The 22,559-nt window shown below is 38.7% G+C and overlaps 1 protein-coding gene across 2 annotated transcripts in view; it reads left to right on the forward strand.

Annotated features, from left to right (window-relative positions):
* The window catches only part of SMAP1 (small ArfGAP 1), a 131,420-nt gene that overhangs the window by 102,885 nt on the left and 5,976 nt on the right, over positions 1-22,559 (forward strand). For both annotated transcript variants that reach the window (XM_033099464.1, XM_033099472.1), the window contains 2 exons: positions 1,392-1,482; positions 18,766-18,893. In XM_033099464.1, coding sequence (XP_032955355.1) covers positions 1,392-1,482; positions 18,766-18,893 — 219 coding nt within the window. The remainder of the gene's footprint in view (positions 1-1,391; positions 1,483-18,765; positions 18,894-22,559) is intronic.

Below are 22,559 nucleotides of genomic sequence, written 5' to 3' on the forward strand. Positions count from 1 at the left end.
TGAACCTCACTTAATTTTCAAAATGGATAAGTTTAGCCAGAATATCTAAATTTATTTTCAACTTTAAGTCTTTCTAATTTTATTATACATTAAATCATTGGTTAGATTTTTAAGTACCTACTAAGCATAAAGCACTTAAGTCTTAATATCCAGAGTGTTAAAGACTGGGATGTGACAAATGAAGACCGATCCCAGGAAGGTCCCAGGATCCAGTCTGGGAGTATTTGAAGTCTGTGTGCTTATGGGCACTAAATGCTCAGATTTCTCTTGCCGATTTGGGTGTTTATAGTAACACAAGTCATGCAGTTAAAAAAAAAAAGGGGGGGGGAATTAGTATTCAGTTGAAAAGAATTACTTACTTTGTTACTACAAACTATGCTTTCTTTGGAATTACTAGCCAAGCAAGGTAAGTCTTACCTGTATTGGAGGTTGAAAAGTAAAAGAGAATTTGAGATGGATTGTGTTAAACTTCTGAAAATTATATATAGTTAGCAGGGTGATCCTTTTGTATTTGAGAAGGTTATTAAAGAATTGGTATCTGTGATGGTGGGCTAATTGATAAAAATAATGGAGGGAGACAGTAGTGACTAAAAACAAGTAAGGGTGGATATAGTAAGATATAGTTATTAGAAATTACGTATCTGTATAGCTAACAGAAAATGAACTCATGTAACAACAAATTTAAGAAGTTTTTAGGTATAGAAGAAATGATCTTGTAGGAATGGTTTGAGAAGTGAATGAGTAAATGAATGAATGTTTTATTTTCTTGATTTAAGAGGTAGGCTTTCGAGTTGAGAATCCAGTAGATGTAGGTTTTTCATGCTGTCCTACACAACATTTTTTCATATAAATGAGAAAGAGAAAGATAGTTTGGAATGCGTAACTGTGACTTGGGCTCCTGAGAACTAGAAGAATATTATTGTAAAATGTAACTGATAGTGTGGACTCAAGAGGAAAACATGATCAGATGACATTTCATGAGGCTTTTCTTGGTGCAGTGGTGTCTCACGGGTAGGCAGGTGGATGAGGGGAGTAAGTGCTCCTGAAGACTCCCTGTCCCGTCCATCGTCTGCTAACGGGCACACAGTAACAGTAGCTAGCAAAGAATACCAAATACTGTTCTTAAAAAAGGTATAATTTCACATAAAGGATTTAAATGGTTAAGAACAGTTAAATTAAGATGAAATTTGTATATTCACTACTTTGGAGTCCTAATATGTAAGGTTTGTCATTGCAAGTTCAGCGATCATGTTTACTTGTGTTTTATGTAATAATAAATGTTCTAGGCTTCATTACAGTAACTGTCAAAAATGTGTATAATTAATTGGGGCTTAAAAGCCTCGTTTGGTTTATTTCAGAAAAATTAATAAATCTGATTATTTACTTTAAAGCTGCAGAAGAAAGAAGATCAGCAATTGGAGCCTAAAAAAAGCACCAGCCCTAAGAAAGCCGCAGAGCCCACTGTTGATCTTTTAGGACTCGGTGAGTAATAAAGTACAAATCACCATGAGCTTTCACGAAACTGTTGAAGTCTTTACTTCAAATGAAAAGAATGACTTTATTGTCAGTATGCTAAAAGATACCTGTTAACTGCACTTGAAAATGGTATGATTACTTTGCTGAGTTCCCACAGAATTCAAGTTTTAGATAAGGAGCTAGTAATGCTGTCAGCTCTGTCTTCACTGCAATCCAGGTAATGAGTTCCTTGGGGAAGGAGGGATATCAAAGTGGTCTTGAAAGGTTGGTACCCTGTGACATTTCAGCATTTAAAGTAAAGAGCACATTCTCTCTCTCTCTCTCTCTCTCTCTCTCTCATTGGCAGAGTCGGGGGTGCGGGAGGTGAGGGAGTCCCTTAAGCAAAATAAAATAATAATTCTGGGGTAGCCTTCTAAAATGTGCTAAAGTAAAATTTAATTTTGATTAACTGAAGCAACACACTTTATACCTAGATCTACTGGCCAGATTCTTTTTATATATCTGATGATAAGAAGTGCTCATTTTAATTTAATGTCATATTTATTTTCATGGCTGATAGATATATGTTGTTTGCCTGGCAAGTAAACAGGCTATTATTCAAGGAATACTTGTACTGTGCTTATCTACAAATATTGTCAGCTCTTTTTACATTTCTTTCCTCTTTTAAAATAGCTTGATAAATGGTTATTTTTAGTAATATCTGAGCCTTCAAGCAGTAATTAATTTTTCAAAAATTTTTAGTTTGGAGAAAGGTTAACATTTAAGGAATGAAAGATAGTTGAAGGGTAGAGTTGAATTTCATATACTGCTTTGCTGAAAATTGATCTTGGTTGTTATTGAGTAAATCTTTTTTTAAGAATTAGGGTTGAATGTTTTTATTCATTTTTTTTGGGAGCTAGTATAACATGGAAATATCCTCCATGGAGGTAGAAATCTTCTGTAGTGGTAAAAATAATTAGTATATTAGAATTATTTTTTAAAAACTGTAATTTTGAAAATAAAGCTTCAGTCCAAGACTCTAAATACAATTATGTTGAATTCTAGTCGTCATTGTTTTTGTATTTTATTTCCTTTGCTATAAATGAGAGAAAATAAGAAAGACTTATTGCCAAAGTAAGAAAATATCTTACCCAAACTATATGCATCTTTTTCTTCACTGTAGCATGTCCTTTCCAGTCTAGGTGCCTGGTTTATTAGTTTATAAATTTGAAATGTAAGATATAAACTAGACTTGACTCTTTTCCTACAGACTCATTCGTTGAGTCACCAAATACTTATTAAGTGTCTATTATGTGTCTGGGCATCATTGTGTGCACCAGGGAGATAGATATGAAAGAAAACAAAAATATCTGAGCTCTTGGATCTTTCATTCTGTCTGAGGAGACAGTGAATCAATAGGTAAGTAAAATGTGTCATGGGTCATATATGGTAAGAGCTATAGATAAAAGCAAACGAAAATGAGTGGTTGTAATTTGAAAAGGCTTAGGGGTAAGGGTGCTCACTGAGACATCACTGGAGCAAAGATCTGAAGAAGTTGTGAGTATCTGGATATGTGGAGCAAGAACATTCCACGCACAGAGAACAGCAAGTGCAAAGGCTCTCAGTAGCAGCTTACTTGATATGTGCAAGGACCAGCAAGTATGACAGTGTGGCTGGAGTGGAGTGATCTGGGGGGGTAGTGACGTGGAGAGGAATAAATGATAAGGAGAGAGGTGGGCAGATGGTGGCTTTGGCTCTTACTGAGTGTCCTGGAAATATTTTGGAGGGGTAATCTGACTAGTTTTTAAAGAATTGTTGTGGCTACTATGCTATGTTGACAATAGATTGTAGCAGGGCAAGCCTGGAAGCAGGGAGACCAGTAAGGAAACTATTAACAATAATACAGGTCAGAGATGACGATGGCTTAGAGTAGGATATGGTGTTGGAGGCTATAAGAAGTAAGCAGGTTCTGGATGTTTTTAAAAGATAGAGCCAGTAGGATTTGCTGGCCATTTGAAATTATGGGATGTTTACCTTTGGGAGTAAACCTGTAGAGCAGGTTTCAGGACAAGAAAAATTGCTATAACAATGTCTTAAATGGGGTCTAGTAGACAGTGAGTGACTGGCTTTAGATACTCAACTATTGCTGCAGTAATGTTGCATAGCAGGCAACCCCCAGAGCTCAACAACTTATATCAGTAAATATTTATTACAAACAAAAATTCACAGACACAGATAACAGTTTAGTGGTTACCAGAGGGAAAGGGGAGATGGGAGAGGTAGAAAAGGGTAAAGGAGGTCAAATATATGGTGATGGAAGGAGATTTGACTTTGGGTGGTGAGCACACAATGCAATATGCAGATGACATATTATTGTATAGAATCGTACACTTGAAACCTATGTAATTTTATTAACCAATGTCTCCCTAATAAGTTTAACTAAAAAAACATTTATTTGTCTGACTTTGAGGTCTGTGGGAGCCAACTAGGCCCTCTCTGCTAAAACTTCATTTGATATGTTTTCTACCTACTGATAATTTCTGGGACTGCTTACCAACTACATCATCGTCACATAGTGTGTCTCCATTTTTCAAGCTCTTAAAAGTGTTTTCCTATCGTCCGCCACCCAATCTCAAAGCCGGTACCACAAGTTTTAGGGTTTGGTGATGGCAGTACCCCTCTTCTGGTATCAATTTCTGTGATAGTCAAGCTATTGCTGCCCATGCTACATAGCAAACGACTCCAAAACCTCAGTGGCTTGCATCAGTTTACATTTATTTCTCTCACTCATGGGTCTGTGGATTTCCTGAGATAACTCTCTTGTAGAAAATGGTAGAACTTCAGGAAACAGTGTCTTTCTTTACGGGGGGAATCTATGTTCATTTATAGCAGGAAGGTGAAGAGAATCTTTGAAGGAGTGGCGAAGGATATATCGAGTATTTTGCTGGTGACTGACAGTTTTAAATCATACACTGGAAGAGTTCCAAAGGTGGGAGGGGTGGGAGGTAAGGTCAGAAAGAGGGATATCTTGCTGATGGAGTTTTAGCAGCAGGGAACAGGGAATATCTTAACCAGAGCACATACAGCTCTTCATTCCTGCTGGTTATCAATGTCCTAAATTATTTTATAAATATGTACAGACATTTTTTTAAGCTGTGTTAAAGACGAGATTTGATAAGTTCCTGAAAGCCTAAGAGACCACAGAGAATCAAGGGTCCCTTTCAGCTCAAAATATACAGTGGTCCTAAATCAGGATGGATTATTGGTGTCTACCTTGGGCAGCAGACAGTTTTCCTGCTCTTAAGCATGTCACTTTCCCCTAATGGTACTCTTGTTTTCTCCTATAAATGGAAATACAGTAGAGAGTAAGGAGCAAGTGCCTTGAAGTATGATTTACGCTCATGCAAAAATGATAGTGTATCCCCATATGAGACCAGAAGAAGCATTAACTTAAAACATTTGCAGAAAATACAGAGAAAAGCCCCCCAGAGTTAATTTAATTCACTTTGAGTAGTCTCATAATAGGGTAATAGTTAAGATCATTTTTTAGTACAGTTGTGGGCCGCATAATGACTTTTCCGTCAATAACGAACCATATATACAATGATGGTCCTGTAATATTATAATGGAGCTGAAAAATTCCTTTCACCTAGTGACGGTGTAGCCTGGTAACATCTTAATGCCGTGTATTACTCACCTGTTAGTGGTGATGCTGGTGTAAACAAACCTGTTGCACAGCCAGTCGTATGAAAGTACAGCACATGTAAGTACAGTAGTAGGCTGTACCACCTAGGGTTGTGTAAGTACACTCTGGTATTTGCACAGTGATGAAATCGCCTAACAACTCATTTCTCAGAACGTATTCCTATCGTTAAGCGGTGAATAACTATAATTTGATCTTCTCTTTAAATGAGATTTTGGTGAGCCCATGTTCTTTTCTTCAACCTGGTGACTCAAGCTAAATCTTCTTCCTGCACCTCACCTTTCCTGATCTACTTACTCCCCATCCCAAGGTCAAACATAAAATGCTCTCTATATACTTTTTCTCAAGAATCAGCAATTTTTTTCTGAAAAGGGCCAAGTATTTTTGGCTTTGCAGGTGATATGCTTTCTATTGCAACTATTCAACTGTCCCATTATAGTGTGCAAGTAAATATAAACAAATACATAAAAAAATGAGCATGGCTGTGTTCCAATGAACTTTAAAAATAGGCACTAGTTTGCTGACCTCCGCTTTATGTTCTTACCTGCAAGAATTGTTTCATACTTAGGTGTAAATTCCCATTTGAAGGCTGTAGAAATAGTATTTATTCAGTGCTTTCTTCTCTGATACCAGAAATGAGGTCAGATACTTGGTTATTACCTGTCTTCTAGTCTTGGATATAACCTAAGATCTTGAGGCCCCTCTTGACTAAGAGCCAAATGGTACGATCCCTGAATACTCTAATCAAACTCCAGACTAAGACCCATCTTGGCTTGAATATATATGTACCTCTTATGTTAGAAAAGAACTGAAATCAGCTTCTAGGGCATGTGGGGGTGATGGTCTTCATGTCCCCTACCTGTACAGTTTATTCTAAACTGGGAATTATGCTGTTATTTTTTATATGATAAAAACTGACAGATTGCTTAGCAATTGGTTAGGATAATCCCCCCAGACTAATAATACTGTAATTCAGCAGTGCTTTTTTTTTTTCCCTTGAATAGGAAAAACCCTGTTTGAGAATGAAATATTCAAGGGTGAGCACATGCTATAAACATAGATCTTGAGAAGAATCATACATTGCTGATGTTAAACGTGACCTTCCAGGCTTCAGTTCAGTGTTTTACTAAAGGTGGAAAGCCCTCCTGTGGGCTTTCTGTCCTGTGACCAGCCAGGTGCTCCATGCACACTGCAAAGCAGCTTGGCCCCTTGTCAGGAGGCTTTGAGCAGCCGTCCTACCAGGCACAGAGGTGGGTGTGTGTCTGGGGTGGACCAAGGAAGGTGTCAGAGGATCGCATGCTCGCAGTGCTCCAGAAGGCGTCTCACAAAGAATCAGCTATGATCTTGTAATGAAAATGTAGCTCAGGGCTGTATTCACTGCTTAACTGAAGTTATCTATTCTTATACTTGCTCACTTTAATCTAGGGAAGTTTCTGCCTGAACAGTTAGTGCTTTACTTTAAGTTATTTAAGTGCAGTCATGCCTCCTTTTATTGTGCTTCACAGATACTGTTTGTTTGTTTGTTTGTTTTTAACAAATGGAAGGTTTTGGGCAACCTTGCATTGAGCAAGTCTATCGGTGCCATTTTTCCAGCAGCATGTGTTCACTTCATGTCTCCATCACATTTTGGTAATTCTCCCAATATTTCAAACCTTTTCATTGTTACTATATTTGTGATGGTGATCTGTGATCAGTAATCTTTGATGTTACTATGGTAATTGTTTTGGGCCTCCATATATGATGGCGAACTTAATAAACCTGTGTGTGTGTTCTGTTTCTCTGACCGCCTGTTCCCCTGTCTCTGGCCCTCTCCTCGAGCCTCCTTATTCCCTGAAAGTCAGCACTGTTGAAATTAGGTCAGTTAATAACCCTACAATGGCCTCTAAGTATTCAAGCAAAAGAAAGAGTCTCACATCTCTCACTTTAAATCAGAAACTAGAAATGATTAAGCTTAGTGAGGAAGGCATGTTGAAAGCCAAGACAGGCCAAAAGCTAGGCCTTTTGTACCAAAGAGTTAGCCAAGTTGAAAATGCAATGGGAAAGTTTTTGAAGAAAATCATGATGCTACTCCAGTGAGCACACAAATGATAAGCGTTATTGCTGATATGGAGAACGTTTTATTGGTCAGGATAGAACAAACCGGCCACAACATTCCTGTTAGCCAAAACCTAATCCAGAGCAAGGCCCTAACTCTCTTCAGTTCTATGAAGGCTGAGAGCGGTGAGGAAGCTACAGAAGAAACATTTGAAGCTTGCAGAGGTTGGTGCGTGGGGTTTAAGGAAAGCACCAGTCTCCATAAAAGTGCAGGCAAAGCAGCCCGTGCTGACGTAGAAGCTGCAGGAAGTTCTCCAGAAGGTCTGAGACAACGAATGAAGTTGGCTGCACTAAACATCAGTGTAGACAAAACCGCCTTATGCTGGCAGAAGATGCCATGCAGGACTTTCATAGCTAAAGGAGAGAAGTCAATGCCTGGCTCCAAAGCTTCACAGGACAAGCTGACTCTTATTAGGGGCTAATAAAGCTGGTGACATTCAGGGGAAGCCAGTGCTCATTTCCCTTTCCCACAATCCTTGGACTCTCTAGAATGATGCTAACTCCACTCTGCCTGTGCTCTATACGGAACAACAAAGCCTGGCTGACGGCACATCTGCCTACAACATGGTTTACTGAACATTTTAAACTCACTGTTGAGACGTACTGCCAAGAAAAAGAAAGATTCCCTTCAAAATATCAGTGCTCATTGACAATGCACCTGGTCACCCCACAGCTCTGATGGAGATGTACAATGAGACTAACGTTTTCATGCCTGCTAACACAACGTCCATTCTGCAGCCTATGGATCAAGGAGTTATTCTGACTTTCACTTTTTATTATTTAAGAAATACTTTTCATAAGGCTATAGCTGCCATAGATAGTGATTTCTCTGATGGATCTGGACAAAGTAAATTGAAACACTTCTGGAAAGGATTCACCATTCCACATGCCATTAAGAACATTCGTGGGAAGAAGTAAAAGTATCAACATTAACAGGAATTCGGAAGAAGTTGATTCCAGCCCTCAGGGATGACTTTGAGGGGTTCAGGACTTCAACGGAAGAAGGAACTGCAGATGTGGTGGGAACAATAAGAGAACTAGAATTACAAGTGGAGCCTGAAAACGTGACTGAATTGCTGCCATCTCTTTAATGGACGAGGAGTTGCTTCTTATGGATGAGCAAAGAAAGTGGTTTCTTGAGATGGAATCTACTCCTGGTGAAGATGCTATAAAGACTGTTGAAATGACAACAAAGGATTTAGAATACTCCATAAACTTAGTTGATAAAGCAGTGGCAGAATTTGAGAGAGTAGACTCCAATTTTGAAAGAAGTTTTGGGTAAATGGTATCAAACAGCATTGCGTGCTACAGAGAAATCATTTGTGAAAAGAAGAGTGCAGCAAACTTCATTGTTGTCTTATTTTAAGAAGTTGCCACGGCCACCCCAACCTCCAGCAGCCAACCTCCCTGATCAGTAGGCAGCCACCAACATTGAGGTAACACCTTCCACCAGCAAAAAGATTGACTCGCTGAAGGATCAGATGATGGTGAGCATTTTTTAGCAATAAAGTGTCTTTAAATTAAGGTATATACATTTTTTTTAGCTATCACACCTAATAGACTTAAGTATGGTGTAAACAACTTTTATATGCACGGGGAAGCCCCAGAATTCATGAGACTTACTTTATTGTGGTGTGGAACTGAACCCACAATATCTTCAAGGAATGCCTGCAAAGGAGTAGATAGAGGTTCCCTAAGTTTTTAGTTATTTAAAAAGGTCAAGGAGTATACAGCTTTGAGCAAGTTTTAAAATTTTTCATTCACGTTTGTATTTCAGGAAATAAAAGCTTTACTTATTACAATGGCCAAGTTAAGATAGGTTGACAATGGTAATTAAACATGTACCAATATATAACCTACTTAGTTATCTAATAACACGTACTACAGTTTTATATAATGAAAGAAATGACTACATTACCCTTTTTTTCCCCTAAGATGTTTTTGTTTCGAAAAGATTTTCTGGACAGAAACAAACGAAAAGATAAGATACCAACAGTAATCGCTATATTTACCTTTAAAGCAGAAAATTCCTACGGGGAAATATCTATTTCCTAAAGTCCATGTGCTGTAAAATAAAACAGGTTTGGGAATGAGCTGATGGAAAGAACGCCAGGCTGAGCATCAGCAGCCCTCGGACAGCTCCAATGTTGTGAGCTGAGCAGACCAGGAGGACGTTTATGTACTTGTGTGAACACCCCTCCTTTCCGGGGGAAGGGATAAAGCAAAGGAATACTCCAGCACAAGCATCTGAAGTAGTTTTATAGGCTGTGAAGTTTTTCAGATACAGTTTAAAAACCTGATAAAAACTTAAATTGCTTCTGCTCCGAAGAGTATGTTCAGTGAGCTATTATAAACTATTATTACCCTTTCAAAAAGGAGGTCTTAGGAATTGGTTTTATTTTCTCATAATCACACCTTGGTGGGGGAAAGAAGGTGCAGATACATGAATATATTGCTGTAGAAGAACCGGGAATAGGCAGATACTTGATGGCAGCAGAAACGGTGGAGGACGGCTCTTAATGATATCCGGATTTTAGAAGTGAGCGAGAGGGGGCAGCTTCTCGGTGGTGCCTCTGATGGACGGGACAGCAAAGAGAGAATATTCAGGTGCTTAAAGAAGAGAAAAATGACCTGTGAAGGAGGCTATTTCTAATTGCCTAAAAGTGGCTGAAACATAAGACAGTTAGTTACCGTGCTGCGTGAGAAATCCGGAGGCATGGTGGCTCAGGAAGTGGTGGAACAGAGGTCCGGAGCCAGGCTGCTTCTTCCTTCTTCCCATTCTACCACCCTTGTCACAGCACTGACTTTAATCTTTAGGTGTGTGCCCACATGGTCACAGCACCTTCCTCGTCCTAACAGGACCACATCCAAAGGATGGTTTTTCTTTACAAGATTTTTTCTCAGAAAGGAAAGTTTTTCCTTAAAATTGCCCCATCAGAGTTCTCAGGGTCCCCTGATCAGAATTGGATTATATGACCTCACTCTAGTTGTAATGAGGCCAGTAAAACAATATTCAACCTCTAGAGTGGGAGGTAGCCTTTGCCATCAAGAAGCACTCGTATGGGGCTTTGGCAGTTGTAGCACCATGTTTTCCCGAAAATGAGACCTGGCCAGACAGTCAGCTCTAATGCGTCTTTTGGAGCAAAAATTAATATAAGACCTGGTCTTATATAAGACTGGGTATAATATAATGTAATATAATATATAATATAATACCGGGTCTTATATTAATTTTTGCTGCAAAAGACGCATTAGCACTGATTGTCTGGCTAGGTCTTATTTTTGGGGAAACACGGTGTCTGGCACAGGCACGTTACATCCTTAGAACAACCCTTTAGGATAAAGGGTATTTTACACACACACACACACCACCCCACCCCCCCTTGCCCTCCTCTTTTCCCTTTTTTTTAATACAAAAAACTTAAGCTAGCAAAAGTTAACTTTCAAGGCACAGCTTCTGGACAGTAGAACTAAGACCCACATCTCTGACTCCAAAGTCCAGTCTCAGCTCTTAAGATGAACCAAAGTAAGGTGTTTGACTCAACAGACATTGGACCTATTTGTGAAATTGATAGCTGGCAGGATTGTGTCATAAGAGGAGCACCGGTTTTAGAGGCAGTACCTATCTTGGGTTTTAGCGTCTTATCTGGGAAATGGAAATAAGAACCCTGCTGTGGTTGGTGGCCAGAATAAATGAATATAGAAATGTGAAGCACCTAGCACTAACTTGCACGCAGTGCTGTGCTGAGCCTATAAGCTGAACGTCAGGTCAAAGGTTAGTAAGAGATAGCTCAGGCGTGGGGACCATGGTCACAAAGCTTGGGCTTTGGCCTATGGAGGATTTGCAGCTGCCTAAAAGAGCTGAGGCAATTGGGTGGCCTCAAAGAAATCTAGTCTGTCACCATTTGTTAAACATTTAGGAAGAAATTTGTTTTATGCAATTTGGTATTTCATATTTATATATTTCTTTTGAGGCTGTAAAATGGTACAGAACTACTTGAGATATATATCGATTTATACATACATCTTAATATATATGTATACCTATATATATCTTTGTATATATGTGTGTATACCTATATGTAGACATATATTGAAAACATTGAGTTCTACGAAGATTACTTCTCAGACCACTTTTCCGCAATCTCAGACAGCAGCTCTAAATCGTGTGTCTTCTGAAAGAGCTATAGTGCCGCAGGGCTCCAGCGCACAGCATCGGCGTCCCCATGCAGAGGGCATCCCTGCTCCTGAACCAGCCCGACTGTAAGAACGTGCATCGTGGAGGGGCTCAAAAATGGAGGGTTAAACAGAACGAGAAGGTTAAGATCGTCTTTTCAGACCACTTGAGTCTTTTTAGTACATCAGCCTAAATACTACTTACTTAGCGTTAAGAAAGATTCTTTAAAAATAAAAATTAATTCCACTTAACTCTCAGGCACCTATATTTTTTAAGCATATGAAAACAATTTATAGCTTGAAAATTTTAATGTGCTTCAAATGGACATTTGTGACTTTAATTTACAAAGTAATGCGTGGGAGTTTTATTTCATTTCATAAAGCAAGTTACGTGTTTTAATACAAAGGAATTCCAAATAATATGTTTATTAAGGAAAAAGATTTAAATGGTTTCTTGAGTAGCATTGAAAAGGGTTTTTGGAGTAACATGAAAATTTTATTAAAGCTTTAGGAAGGAGTTTTGCATTAAAGAGAGCGTCACTGCATCTCATGGAAGCAGCCTTCTTTAATCATTGCTGTTTTCCACTTTCAATTCATTTCTTAGGATGACGCCTCAGTGGTTACTGATGAAGAATTAGACTTGGCAGTTTTCATGGTAGCAAGGGTGTACTCAAGGCTAAATGTTCACGCTCAGTCAAAATCGGTAATGAAAAACATAACATCCATTTACTTACCATCTTCTTATCTGCCTTCAACTACATTAGTAATACTTAAAAGCTCATGTTGCTCTTTTGACTTTTTTTTATTTGTGCAAATAGATTATGACTAGTTAAATGCCTCTGACATTCAAGTAAAGGATGAATTCCATTAATATTTGTTGAGCCCCAGCAGAGTTTGTGCGACTCTAGTAGGAACCAGAAAATGCAGATCTGTGTGTGCAAGTGCAGGATGCGGTTTCAATCTGGAAACCTGAAGCCAGAATTATCACTGAGGGGAGACATGGGATTACGTAAGAGAATTAGTTATGAGAATTTACTTTGAAATCTGGGATGTTAAAATTCCCAATTTAAATTATACTTTTTTTAATTCAGAGGTTAACTTTCTTACTGTTGCTAAGTCAGACGAGGAGGAAATGAGGTGGGTTTTTGTGTGTGTGTGTGTACTGTGCAAACTTATTTCAAGTAAAATCTAATGTGTTATGGAGGTCATCTTTAGAGCGAATAACATAGAAAAGATAAGCAGCTACTCAGGTAAACACAGCTCTTGGTACCTTACCTTTGTTAAAGCATTTTATGATTTAAAATCCATATGCCTCTGATGGAGCAGACAGCTTCGGAGTACCGGGTCGGGGGCTATGGTAGCACACTGGGAACAGATCTGCAGGAGAGGAGAGGAAGATGTGCCCCGGCCCTCTAGGCGGTTGGTAGAGGACACTGACGGGGCCTGGGTAGTTCTGTGGTGCTGTGCCAGCAGTGATGCACCAAGCTGTGGACACAGTGGCTCTGGAGGACACATTTCTGATGTAGAGAGATAATTCCCACCTCATTGTCATTGATGCACTGGAGAGAGGAAGCCACGGGGTAGGGATTCCAGTCAGGAAGCAGTTGTGATAAGGGTCGTAGGCTGTGTAAGCTGTGGCTGAAAACGAAGCAGGAGCCAGCAAGGATCAGTAGCAGTGGCCACAGGGTCTTCCCTGGAATGTGGCCCTAACTCAGAGGGAGGGGCTTTCAAGGAGGAAAGATCAGCTCGTGCTAAATGTGGTGATAGGTAAGGAGGGCAAGGACTAAAGGAGGATTTTGTAACCAGGTCACTGGTACTTTTCAAAAATAGTGTCACTCTGCCACTTTTCTCCCACCAGAGTAGGACCACTTGATTGTTGTTTCCATCATGGCTGTGCTATCACCAAGAAATCTTCCCATAATCTGTGTTGGAGAGCATTTCAATTCATGAATCATGTGTTGAGCATTTGCTTTGTGCCAAGCATTAAGGAGACAGCTGCAGTGTCGCTTCCTGGTGAGAGGGTAAGAGGGAGTCCACAGTGGCTCCGGGCTATAAATGCGGTGCCAGGGTGGAGTTAAGAGGCCTGTCGCTTTCTGGGGTGTGCGTGTCAATCTGAGTGTGTTCAGATGCCATTAGAAACTAAAAATGAAATGATCAAGGCACTTGGGGAGGTTGCCTGTTTGCAGTCTCTGGCTTTGGGAGGACAGTCCGTCTGCCTGACTGAGCAATGAGGGTGATGTCATCTGTGGTGGCATCACAGACATGGTGCCGGGTCTGTGGGCTCGGGAGTCAGAGCTCAGGAGGGTAGTACAGCCAGCCCCACCCTCCAGGCGCCCCTTTGCCTGCCCGAGGGCACCAGGAAAAGCTTCTCAAACTGGTGACAGCAGTTGGGTTTTCCAGGTGCACCACCAGACTTCTGTTGAAATCTTAGGCTTGTTGTGTAAAAACTCCCTTGAGGTGTTCTGACATTGAACTGAGATACTTTATATCTGATCAGAGTACCTGGCAATAGAACTTAAATAAAAATGTTAGCATTAAAATGTGTTATTAAAATGCAACGTGTTATATTCTTACTTCGTTTTAGTTTATAAATAATCGTTCAAAGGCACTTGGAATGGGCCAAGAAGCAGCCACTAAATGTTGTTTTAAATGTTAATACTTTACCTTCACTCATTTGAAGTGTCGGTGTCAGATGAGTTCTGGAACAGCCACAGGTAGAATCAAGTCTCACTCACCATGTGAATGATTTCTAGATGGTAGAGACTGGCCTTCATGACTTTGTCATTTTGAAATGTTTCCTTCTTTCAAAGCATCTGTCAGTGTCATGGTGTGAAGTTGGCAGTGAGTGCATGCTGGGCAGGCCTTCTGTCCATGTGCCATGGAGCACTGATTCTAACTTTTTTTCTTTAGCTCAAACATTTTAACCTTTTCTTGTAAATTTCTGGTATGTGTGCAGTTTAAAACAGTCGTCTACCAACTCAGTTTCCAGATAAAACACTAGTCTGAAATCTTAAGGTGACATAAAAGGAAAATGGTTACCCACAAGCAACTAACTGTAGGCTGATGCCTTGTCTTTAAGATTGAAATTCGTTCTTCATTTTACTGCATTGTCCTAATTTCTTCTGTTTGCTCATTGCCTTTTCAAGGGGCCCTTTGTGCTTCATTATCGTTCTTTATGATGTTGTCCCCAGCTAAATTTCTTCCATTTGCCTTAGGCTTTTCTTGTACTCTGGATCTCCCATTATTTTTATTGTCCACCAACTACTGTTTGTGCATACTGATTAAAGGGGGCTGCTGGCTCCTTCTGCTTCTGGCTGCTCCTGCCACCATTCTGTAGCTGAGCAAGGAGCACAACTCACACCGAGGTGCGTGTCTGTGGTGAATTCTGATGAGTTGTTTGCACAGACACCCACTTCTCTCACAGAAGGCGCTGTGTGGCCTGGTCTGAGGTGCCCTCCACCCTGGAGGAGGAGGTTTTCCCTTTTGTTTGGGCGTGTGCCTGTGTGCATGCGTATTTTTGCACACAAAATGTAACCTATGCAGATTTAAATATTTTTCTTAGATTATGGTGATTTGCACTATTTAAACCATTTAATTTGAATATGCTTTATTTTTTTTAATTTTTAAATTACATAGGCTGAAAAACTGTTTTCAGCATCTTGGTATTCTATTGCTTTGCTGGCCTCTGAGCTTTTATTCAATCAGCAAAGACTGCTATTAGTGAACCCTGGATCAAAAGGACGCATTGAGCTCCCAGGGATTTGTGAATACTGTTGACTCATTATATGCCGCACTTGCTTCCCTCAGCCCAGTCTGCTCAGGGATGAGCACATCCACTGTATCCCTTCCTTGAAACTGAGAAGATACTGGGCGTGGGAGGAGAGCAGAATGGGGACATGGTGAGGAATTGGGAGTGTGGTACTGAATGGGTTTTGAACTGTTTCTGTCACTGCTTATCTAACTTAGTACAAATAATGATAAACTAAAAGTTGGTTTGTATTTTCAGAATTATTTTTGTTAGTGTCAGGTGTACTGAACAACCTAGTGATTAGACATTCAGACCCCTCACCAAGTGAGAACACTCCCCCAAATCTGCTACCCCTCTGACACCGTACACAGCTATTACAATACCATTGACTGTATTCCCTATGCTGTGCTTTCTATCCTGTGACTATATATTTAATTACAGTTGACATTCAGTATTATTTTTTATTAATTACAGGTGTACAGCATGGTGGTTAGACATTTATATAACTAATGCAGTGATCCCCGATAAGTCTAGTACCCACCTGACAACTATAGTTTTTACAGTATTATTGACTATACTCCCCATACTGTATTTCACATTGCCGTGACTATTTTGTAATTACCAGATTGTACTTCCTAATCCCTTCACCTTTCTCACCATCTGAATTTTAAGTGATCTCTTTGTTCAGTTGATGAAATGTGGTTTAAAGAAAAGAACACTCACTAGCCTAGGGGTCGGAAGATTCTGTTCTAGTGCAAGTTTTTTGCTACTGAACTAGAGAAGCGACATTGAGCAAGTCGTTTCATCTCTCTGTGCCCTGGTTTCTGTAACTGGAGATAATGGAAGATGTCCTTCCCATATTTCATGGAAACAAAAATGATAACATGTAAACAGTTATTAAAATCATCCAGGAAACATTTCGTTTGTAATGATGGTAATGACTTGAACTGTCCTTTTTAAATACTGAAAATCAAAAACAACAACTTTCAAAATTAATTGAAACAATCCTTTTTAAATAATATGTTTAGCAAGCCAAGTGTAGTGAGTCAAATTAGCAAACATTGAAATCCATTGGGAACTTGTATTTACTGATTTTGCAAGGCTGAGAAATTTTCATTTAGGTTAAAGATTTGTTTTTCAACAATTCTGTGACTACTTAGTCTTTGTCCTAACAGGGACAATTGATGGGGGAGAAGTCCATCATATTAGTGGATAATATGGGTGGAAGACTGGGGTAAAGAAAAAAGAGAGCAGAGGGGAGTCACCTGGGTCCACGAGGCTGGATAAAGGAAAACCATTGTCAGTCCTGGAAGAAAGTTCTTGCCTTAGGTTTTGGAGCTGAATTTTCCCCAATCACTTGAAAATAGTGTCAACCTTGCCACAAAGATCACTATCCCCAAGCAGACACTCTTCTGTCTCATTCTAAAGGATTCCCAAGTCCCTTGGACTTATATTGTGAGTTGACTTTCATGGGAACTTCACTAATTGTGGTAGGTGGTTACAAAGAGAGCCCAATTTTGTTCTTTGTGCTGAATGCCTTTCTGAGATTCCAAAAAGCATTTTTAAATAGTCTTTTTAATGGAATGAGAGAATGGAGCTGTTTACAGTGCAGTGGTAGAGACAGCAGTCATATTACCTTGCAGTGTGGGAAGTGAGCTGTGTAGGCTTTGTATTAAGGACTGTGGGTATTTCCTGTTCAGTTTTTGTAATAGTGAAAGTCTGTAAACTACCTAAATGGCCAGTAGGGAAGGGCTGAATAAATAAGTTATTGCAGGTCCGTGCAATATGGTAGAATGCAATCCCTCCACCCCACCTCCACAATTTTACTTAAAGGAAACTGTTTTTGTATTGTATTTGTATACATACATTGTTTTAAACATGTTTCTAAGCACAGAATGTGGAATGGACTGGAAAACGCAAAAGATCTTTAAAGAGGTCTAACTTTAAAATGAATGTTTCCATTTGAAAGGGTTAGAAATGAAAAAAATTACTTTCATGTATGAGTCATTTGAATTCTTTTATGTCATAGTTGTGTTTTAGCTTAAAATTCTACATATTACAAATCAGTAATAATCAATGCACTGTTTTATTTCTTCATATTGAACTTGTCCATAGTGCTAGAGATATGTGTAACACATACATGTATAGTAAATGTATTTCTTTTTACGGTTCTGAAAATGTGATATCACTTAAAATTATTGAAAAATACTTGTAGTTGTTCTCTAACAAACTAACTTCTTGTGGGTTTCACACAGTTTTATAAATTAAGTAGTAAAAACTTTTATTGTGACCATAATAATTTGTGATTTACTGAAGCTTAAACAGGGAAATAAAAGATACCAATTTCTATAGTTGTACTTCAAAAAAGAAACCTATGCGTTTCTGTGGGTTTTGGTAGAAATACCCAGTTCATGGTAGACCTTCCATTAAATCGGTCAATTATTGAGTACCTTTTCTATGCAAGACATCCTACTCAATGTTAAAGAAGTTTTAAAAGATGACTGATTTGCCTTTGAGAGTGTATGGTATGTCAAAGAGATCAAATGAGATTATAAATTGTTAAAATAGAAACTCGATTAGGATGTAAGTCCCATGAGATTAAGAGTTGTGATGGCTCTGAACTTTTATGTGGTTGTGGCCACAGGAAACCGAGCTGTGTGATGTTGTGTGTCGTGGAATACCATGTTCGCAAGCTCTCTCCAGCACCCGCCCATTACACTTTATAAATTCTGCAGTAACAGAGTAACAGAAAAGGAGATATAAAAGAAACTTAAAAAAATGTTTTCAACGGTAGGGTAAGTAGGAAGCCGATAGGAGACGTTGGCACTCTGTCAGGCCCCTTTCCCAGTACATTCAGTGGCTGTGCTGCCATCACAGAAGTTGGCTGTGAGGTTTATTTCAGAGCTGGGTGTTTAAGGGTTGATTTCAGAGTTTTATGGATTCTTCCTATTCTTCCTGTAGAATCAGTTTTCATAGTGTATGTTCTTTGTTACTCTCCAGTTTATTTTCCTTATTGTAACTTTAAAATTCAACATTTCAGACATTTTAAATCACCAAAATTTCTTTCCAAGGTAGGTAAACATGATATGAAGTGATACCCAAAACACTCTCAAACACACACAATAATGGAGAAGCATTATTTGTAAGAACATGGCCAGTTATCCAGTTATCTCAAAAGTGTAGTATCTGTCATAAGGTTATGGGGATTAAATGAGTTAATATATGTGAAGTATTCAGAACAGTTTCTGGCATATGAGGAAGGATCAAGATGCAGAATGTGAATAGCATACTACTGTTAAAAAGGGGTTTGGTTAATTAGCAAGAATGGGTGTTTGTATACACACACACACACACACACACATTCTATTTGGATATATAGATTATGGTGGGTAAAAAATTATTTCTGGAAGGATAAACAAAACTATAAATAGTTTGAGAAAGAGGATAGAACCTGGAGTAGAAGGGGAATATATATTTTATTGCCAACTTTTTGAACTATTCTTTTTTCTAACCATATATTTTAAAAATAATGCCATGTTTCAGGTACTAAGAGGTTTTCCTTTAAGATGAGAATCTGTGTTCTTTTCAGATGGCCCTGCTGAGGCGCCAGTGACCAATGGGAACACTCCGCCAGTGCCAGCCCTGAATGATGACTTGGACATCTTTGGACCAATGATTTCTAATCCCTTACCTGCAACTGTCATGCCCCCAGCTCAGGTATGTCGTAAGAATATAGTTTTATATAATCACTACTTACTTCCTTTTTGAAAAGTTTCAACATTTCAGTTTTGAAAGAATTATTTCTGAGCAGTCACTGATCCAAAAACTTCCTGTTCTTTAGGCCAGGGGTTGGCAAACTAAGCCTGCAGCTTGTTTGCAAATAAAGTTTTATTGGAACACAGCCACTCATTCATTTACATATTTTCTGTGGCTGCTTTCACACTACCAAAGCAAATTGAATAGTTGTAACAGACACCATATGACCCACAAGGCCTAAATATTCACTAGAATTTGCTAATTCTTGCTTTAGTTTTACAGATTTTTCCTATGGAATCAGTTTTCATAGTGAATGTTTGTTTTATTTCTATCTGGTTTATTTTCCTTATTGTAACTTTGAAATTTAACATTTCAGACATTTTAAATCACCAAAATTTATTTCCATGGTAGGTAAATGTGATATGAAGTGATACACAAAACACTTTCAGACACACACATTTATGGAGAGGCATTGTTTGTAAGAACATGGCCAATTATCCAATTATTTCATAAGTAGTATCTGTCATAAGGTTATGGGGATTAAATTAGTTAATATATGTAAAGTACCCAGAACAGAAAATTCATATTCATACCTTTTTTATTTAATGCTTTTTTAAAAAAAATACTAGAACATAATATTAATGATCAAGATTTTTTTAAGTATTAATGGTAAAGAAATTATGAATTGTCTTCTGAACATTACATGGAATTTCTTTTTTTGCCTTTATTCCTTAAATTGTACATTGTTTAATACTTCAAATATTTTTTCATCATTATTGGGATATAACGGATAAAAGTGTAATATATTTAAAATGTATAACGTGATTTGATACACACATACATTGTGAAAGATTCCAACTGTCAGGTTAATTAACACATCCATCACCTCACATATTTACTTTTTTTTTTTTTTTGGTGCGAACACAAGTTTTACTCTCTTAGCAAGTTTTAATTATATAATACAGTATAATCAACTATAGTCAGCATGTTGTTATACATTAGATCCTCAGACCTTACTCACCTCATAACTGACAGTTTGTACTCTTTTACCAAGCTCCCTTTATTTCCACCCCCACCAGCTCCTGCAGCCACCATCCTGCTGTTTCTATGAGTTCACGTTTTTTTTTTGATTCCACATATAAGTGATACTCCATGAAGTCATGCAGTATTTGTCTTTAAGGTGAAATATATGAATTTTCAGGAATACAGATTACTTAAGCATACAACTTTAAGATTCTATTTTAAGTTCATACTTTACAAATAAGCAGCCAGTTTGTTTTGGTACAGCATAATTTTTGAGGTAAAATATTTCCTTTTCTTTAGAAAAACTGAATCAAATGGGAATTGTGTAGATGAAAAGTTTTAATAAGAAAGAAGTTACGTCTTATGAAGAATACTAATTACATATATTTTTATTAACATATATTTATTATTATGATTGTCATTATGTAATTACCAGTAGAATTAAGCAAATTGATGTCTTAGGAATAGTTGAAATTGTCTGCAGCATTGTTTAGTTTCAGAAAAGACAGTCCCTTCTTCCCTACCCTTCACCCCGCCACCCAAAAAGGAGAGACTGAAGTGTTGCTGCTATTGTTTCAGTTAACATTAATACCTTGTGAATTTGTGCAGGCATGGGTGTGCGTGTGATAATTAAAAATTGTCGGATGCTAATATTGGGGCTTTAAAAATAAGCATTTAGGATATTTGACAATCTGAGCATGAAAAGCGGTTTCTTTTGGTCTAGAATCGTAGTGAGGCCGCTTTATCTGCTAGACTTCTTTAGATTACACTGGGATAGGAGAGTTGCTTTGCAATTGCTTGGAGAATTAGAGGCTTCAGTGTACTTCACGTGTTCTGTTCAGTATCAAAACATAAGTGAAACAATGAAGACTTCACGTAACTCTTAAGTATCAGTAGCAGCATGACAAGGAGTGTGGGAGTGGATAGCTTCTGGTTTTATGAGGGGTTGGTCAGGCCTTCATGCTTTGGGCTTTCTGCATCAGTCACTGATAGAATAACGGCTGATTTTTTTAAATCACACCTTGTTCTTCTGTTTGAACATTAGTTTTGTACCACAATTGTGCCCGTTTTATTGAGCCCTGTAAATATTTGGGGAACAGAATTGTTTCATCTAAATTACATGTAAAGATTAAAATCCAGACATGTTTTCAAAATAATGTCTTTGAAAATTGGGGAAGGCAGGTTAAAGTACAACTTTTATGCATACACTGGTACTATGCAATTTTGGTAGGTTTTTATTCCATGAAATTGATTGGCTACCAGTAGGAATTACTATGGACCCCCTGAACAACAACATGGGGGTTAGGTGTCCTGACCCTGTGCAGTCGAAATCTGCATGTAACTTTTGTTAACCCAAAAGTTAACCACTATTAGCCTACTGTTGACCAGAAGCTTTACTGATAACATGAACAGTTAATTAACATATATTTTATTATATGTATTAAATACTATATTACAATAAAGCTAGAGAAAAGAAAATGTTAAGAAAATCATAGGGAAAATACATTTACAGTACCGTATTTATTGAGGAAAAAAATCCACATGTAAGAGGACCTGTACAGTTCAAAACTGTGGTTCAAGGGTCAGCTGTACACTGAACCCTGTATTCTTTCACTCTTGACTTTCATTTTCTGAGCGTCGTACAAATTCTAGTAAAAGATTTTCCCACTCGTGAATATGATTGCTTTACCTGTCTGGCAGTGTAGTCTTCCCTAAGGGGGTTAGAAATGCTGACCAGAGTGTTCATGTGTACTGGGGGCTGAGGGAAACGGTTCCAGAGTCCCCTAAAGGTGACATAGAAGCCATCCCTTTCCTTCCCGCTCTACAATATACATCCACCAGCAGCAGTATCTGGACCTGCACGAGTGCCGTGGCCTGTCTGGTTCAGCATCAGGCTCTCTTTTGGTTAGTGGTCGTGCAGCCTCCTGAAGTTGTTCTCCTTTTATCCTGGAGTTGTAGTTTTAGCAAAGAGAGCACCAAAAGTGATAAAGGGACATTTGGGTGTTCGCTGTCATGCTCTTTGCTTTGGCTGGGTTTAGACTGTGTCCATGACCATGTGGGAATCCCATGTTATCTCCCTTCATCAAAGGAAATGCCCATGTTTAGAGCATGTGACAGTTAGGCTGCTGTGGGATGAGGCAGCAGTGCCAACTTACCCAACCATTTGGGGTTTTCTTGTAGTTATATCTCCAACAAAGAGAATAGACTCCAGGGGGTTAGAGCAGGTTCCTGGATGGAACACAAACTAAACATGATGAGAAGATCACTTAGTGAGGTGGCTGCTTTGTTACCTGACAACAGTAACAGTAAATACTGTGTGCTTAATCTTAACGGCCATTGTGCACAGCACTTCTTATGGTCATCAAGCAACTCTGCAAGGTGGGTCCTCTTACCATCGCCATTTGACGGGAGGCAAGAGAGGTTACGGGAATGCTAAGGGCCCATGGTAGCCCGTGGGGCCCGAGTTCTGGGCCTGGCCAGCTGGCTCCAGGGCCTGCGCTCTTAGCCTCTGTGATCTGTGCTGCTTCATTAGTAGCTCAGATATGTTTTATTCAAGTGCATTGTTATCGTTGGTATTCCATCGTATCCAATTTTATACATGTC

This window comes from Rhinolophus ferrumequinum, chromosome 3, assembly GCF_004115265.2.
Source record: "Rhinolophus ferrumequinum isolate MPI-CBG mRhiFer1 chromosome 3, mRhiFer1_v1.p, whole genome shotgun sequence".
In the NCBI taxonomy this organism is placed as follows: Eukaryota; Metazoa; Chordata; class Mammalia; order Chiroptera; family Rhinolophidae; genus Rhinolophus; species Rhinolophus ferrumequinum.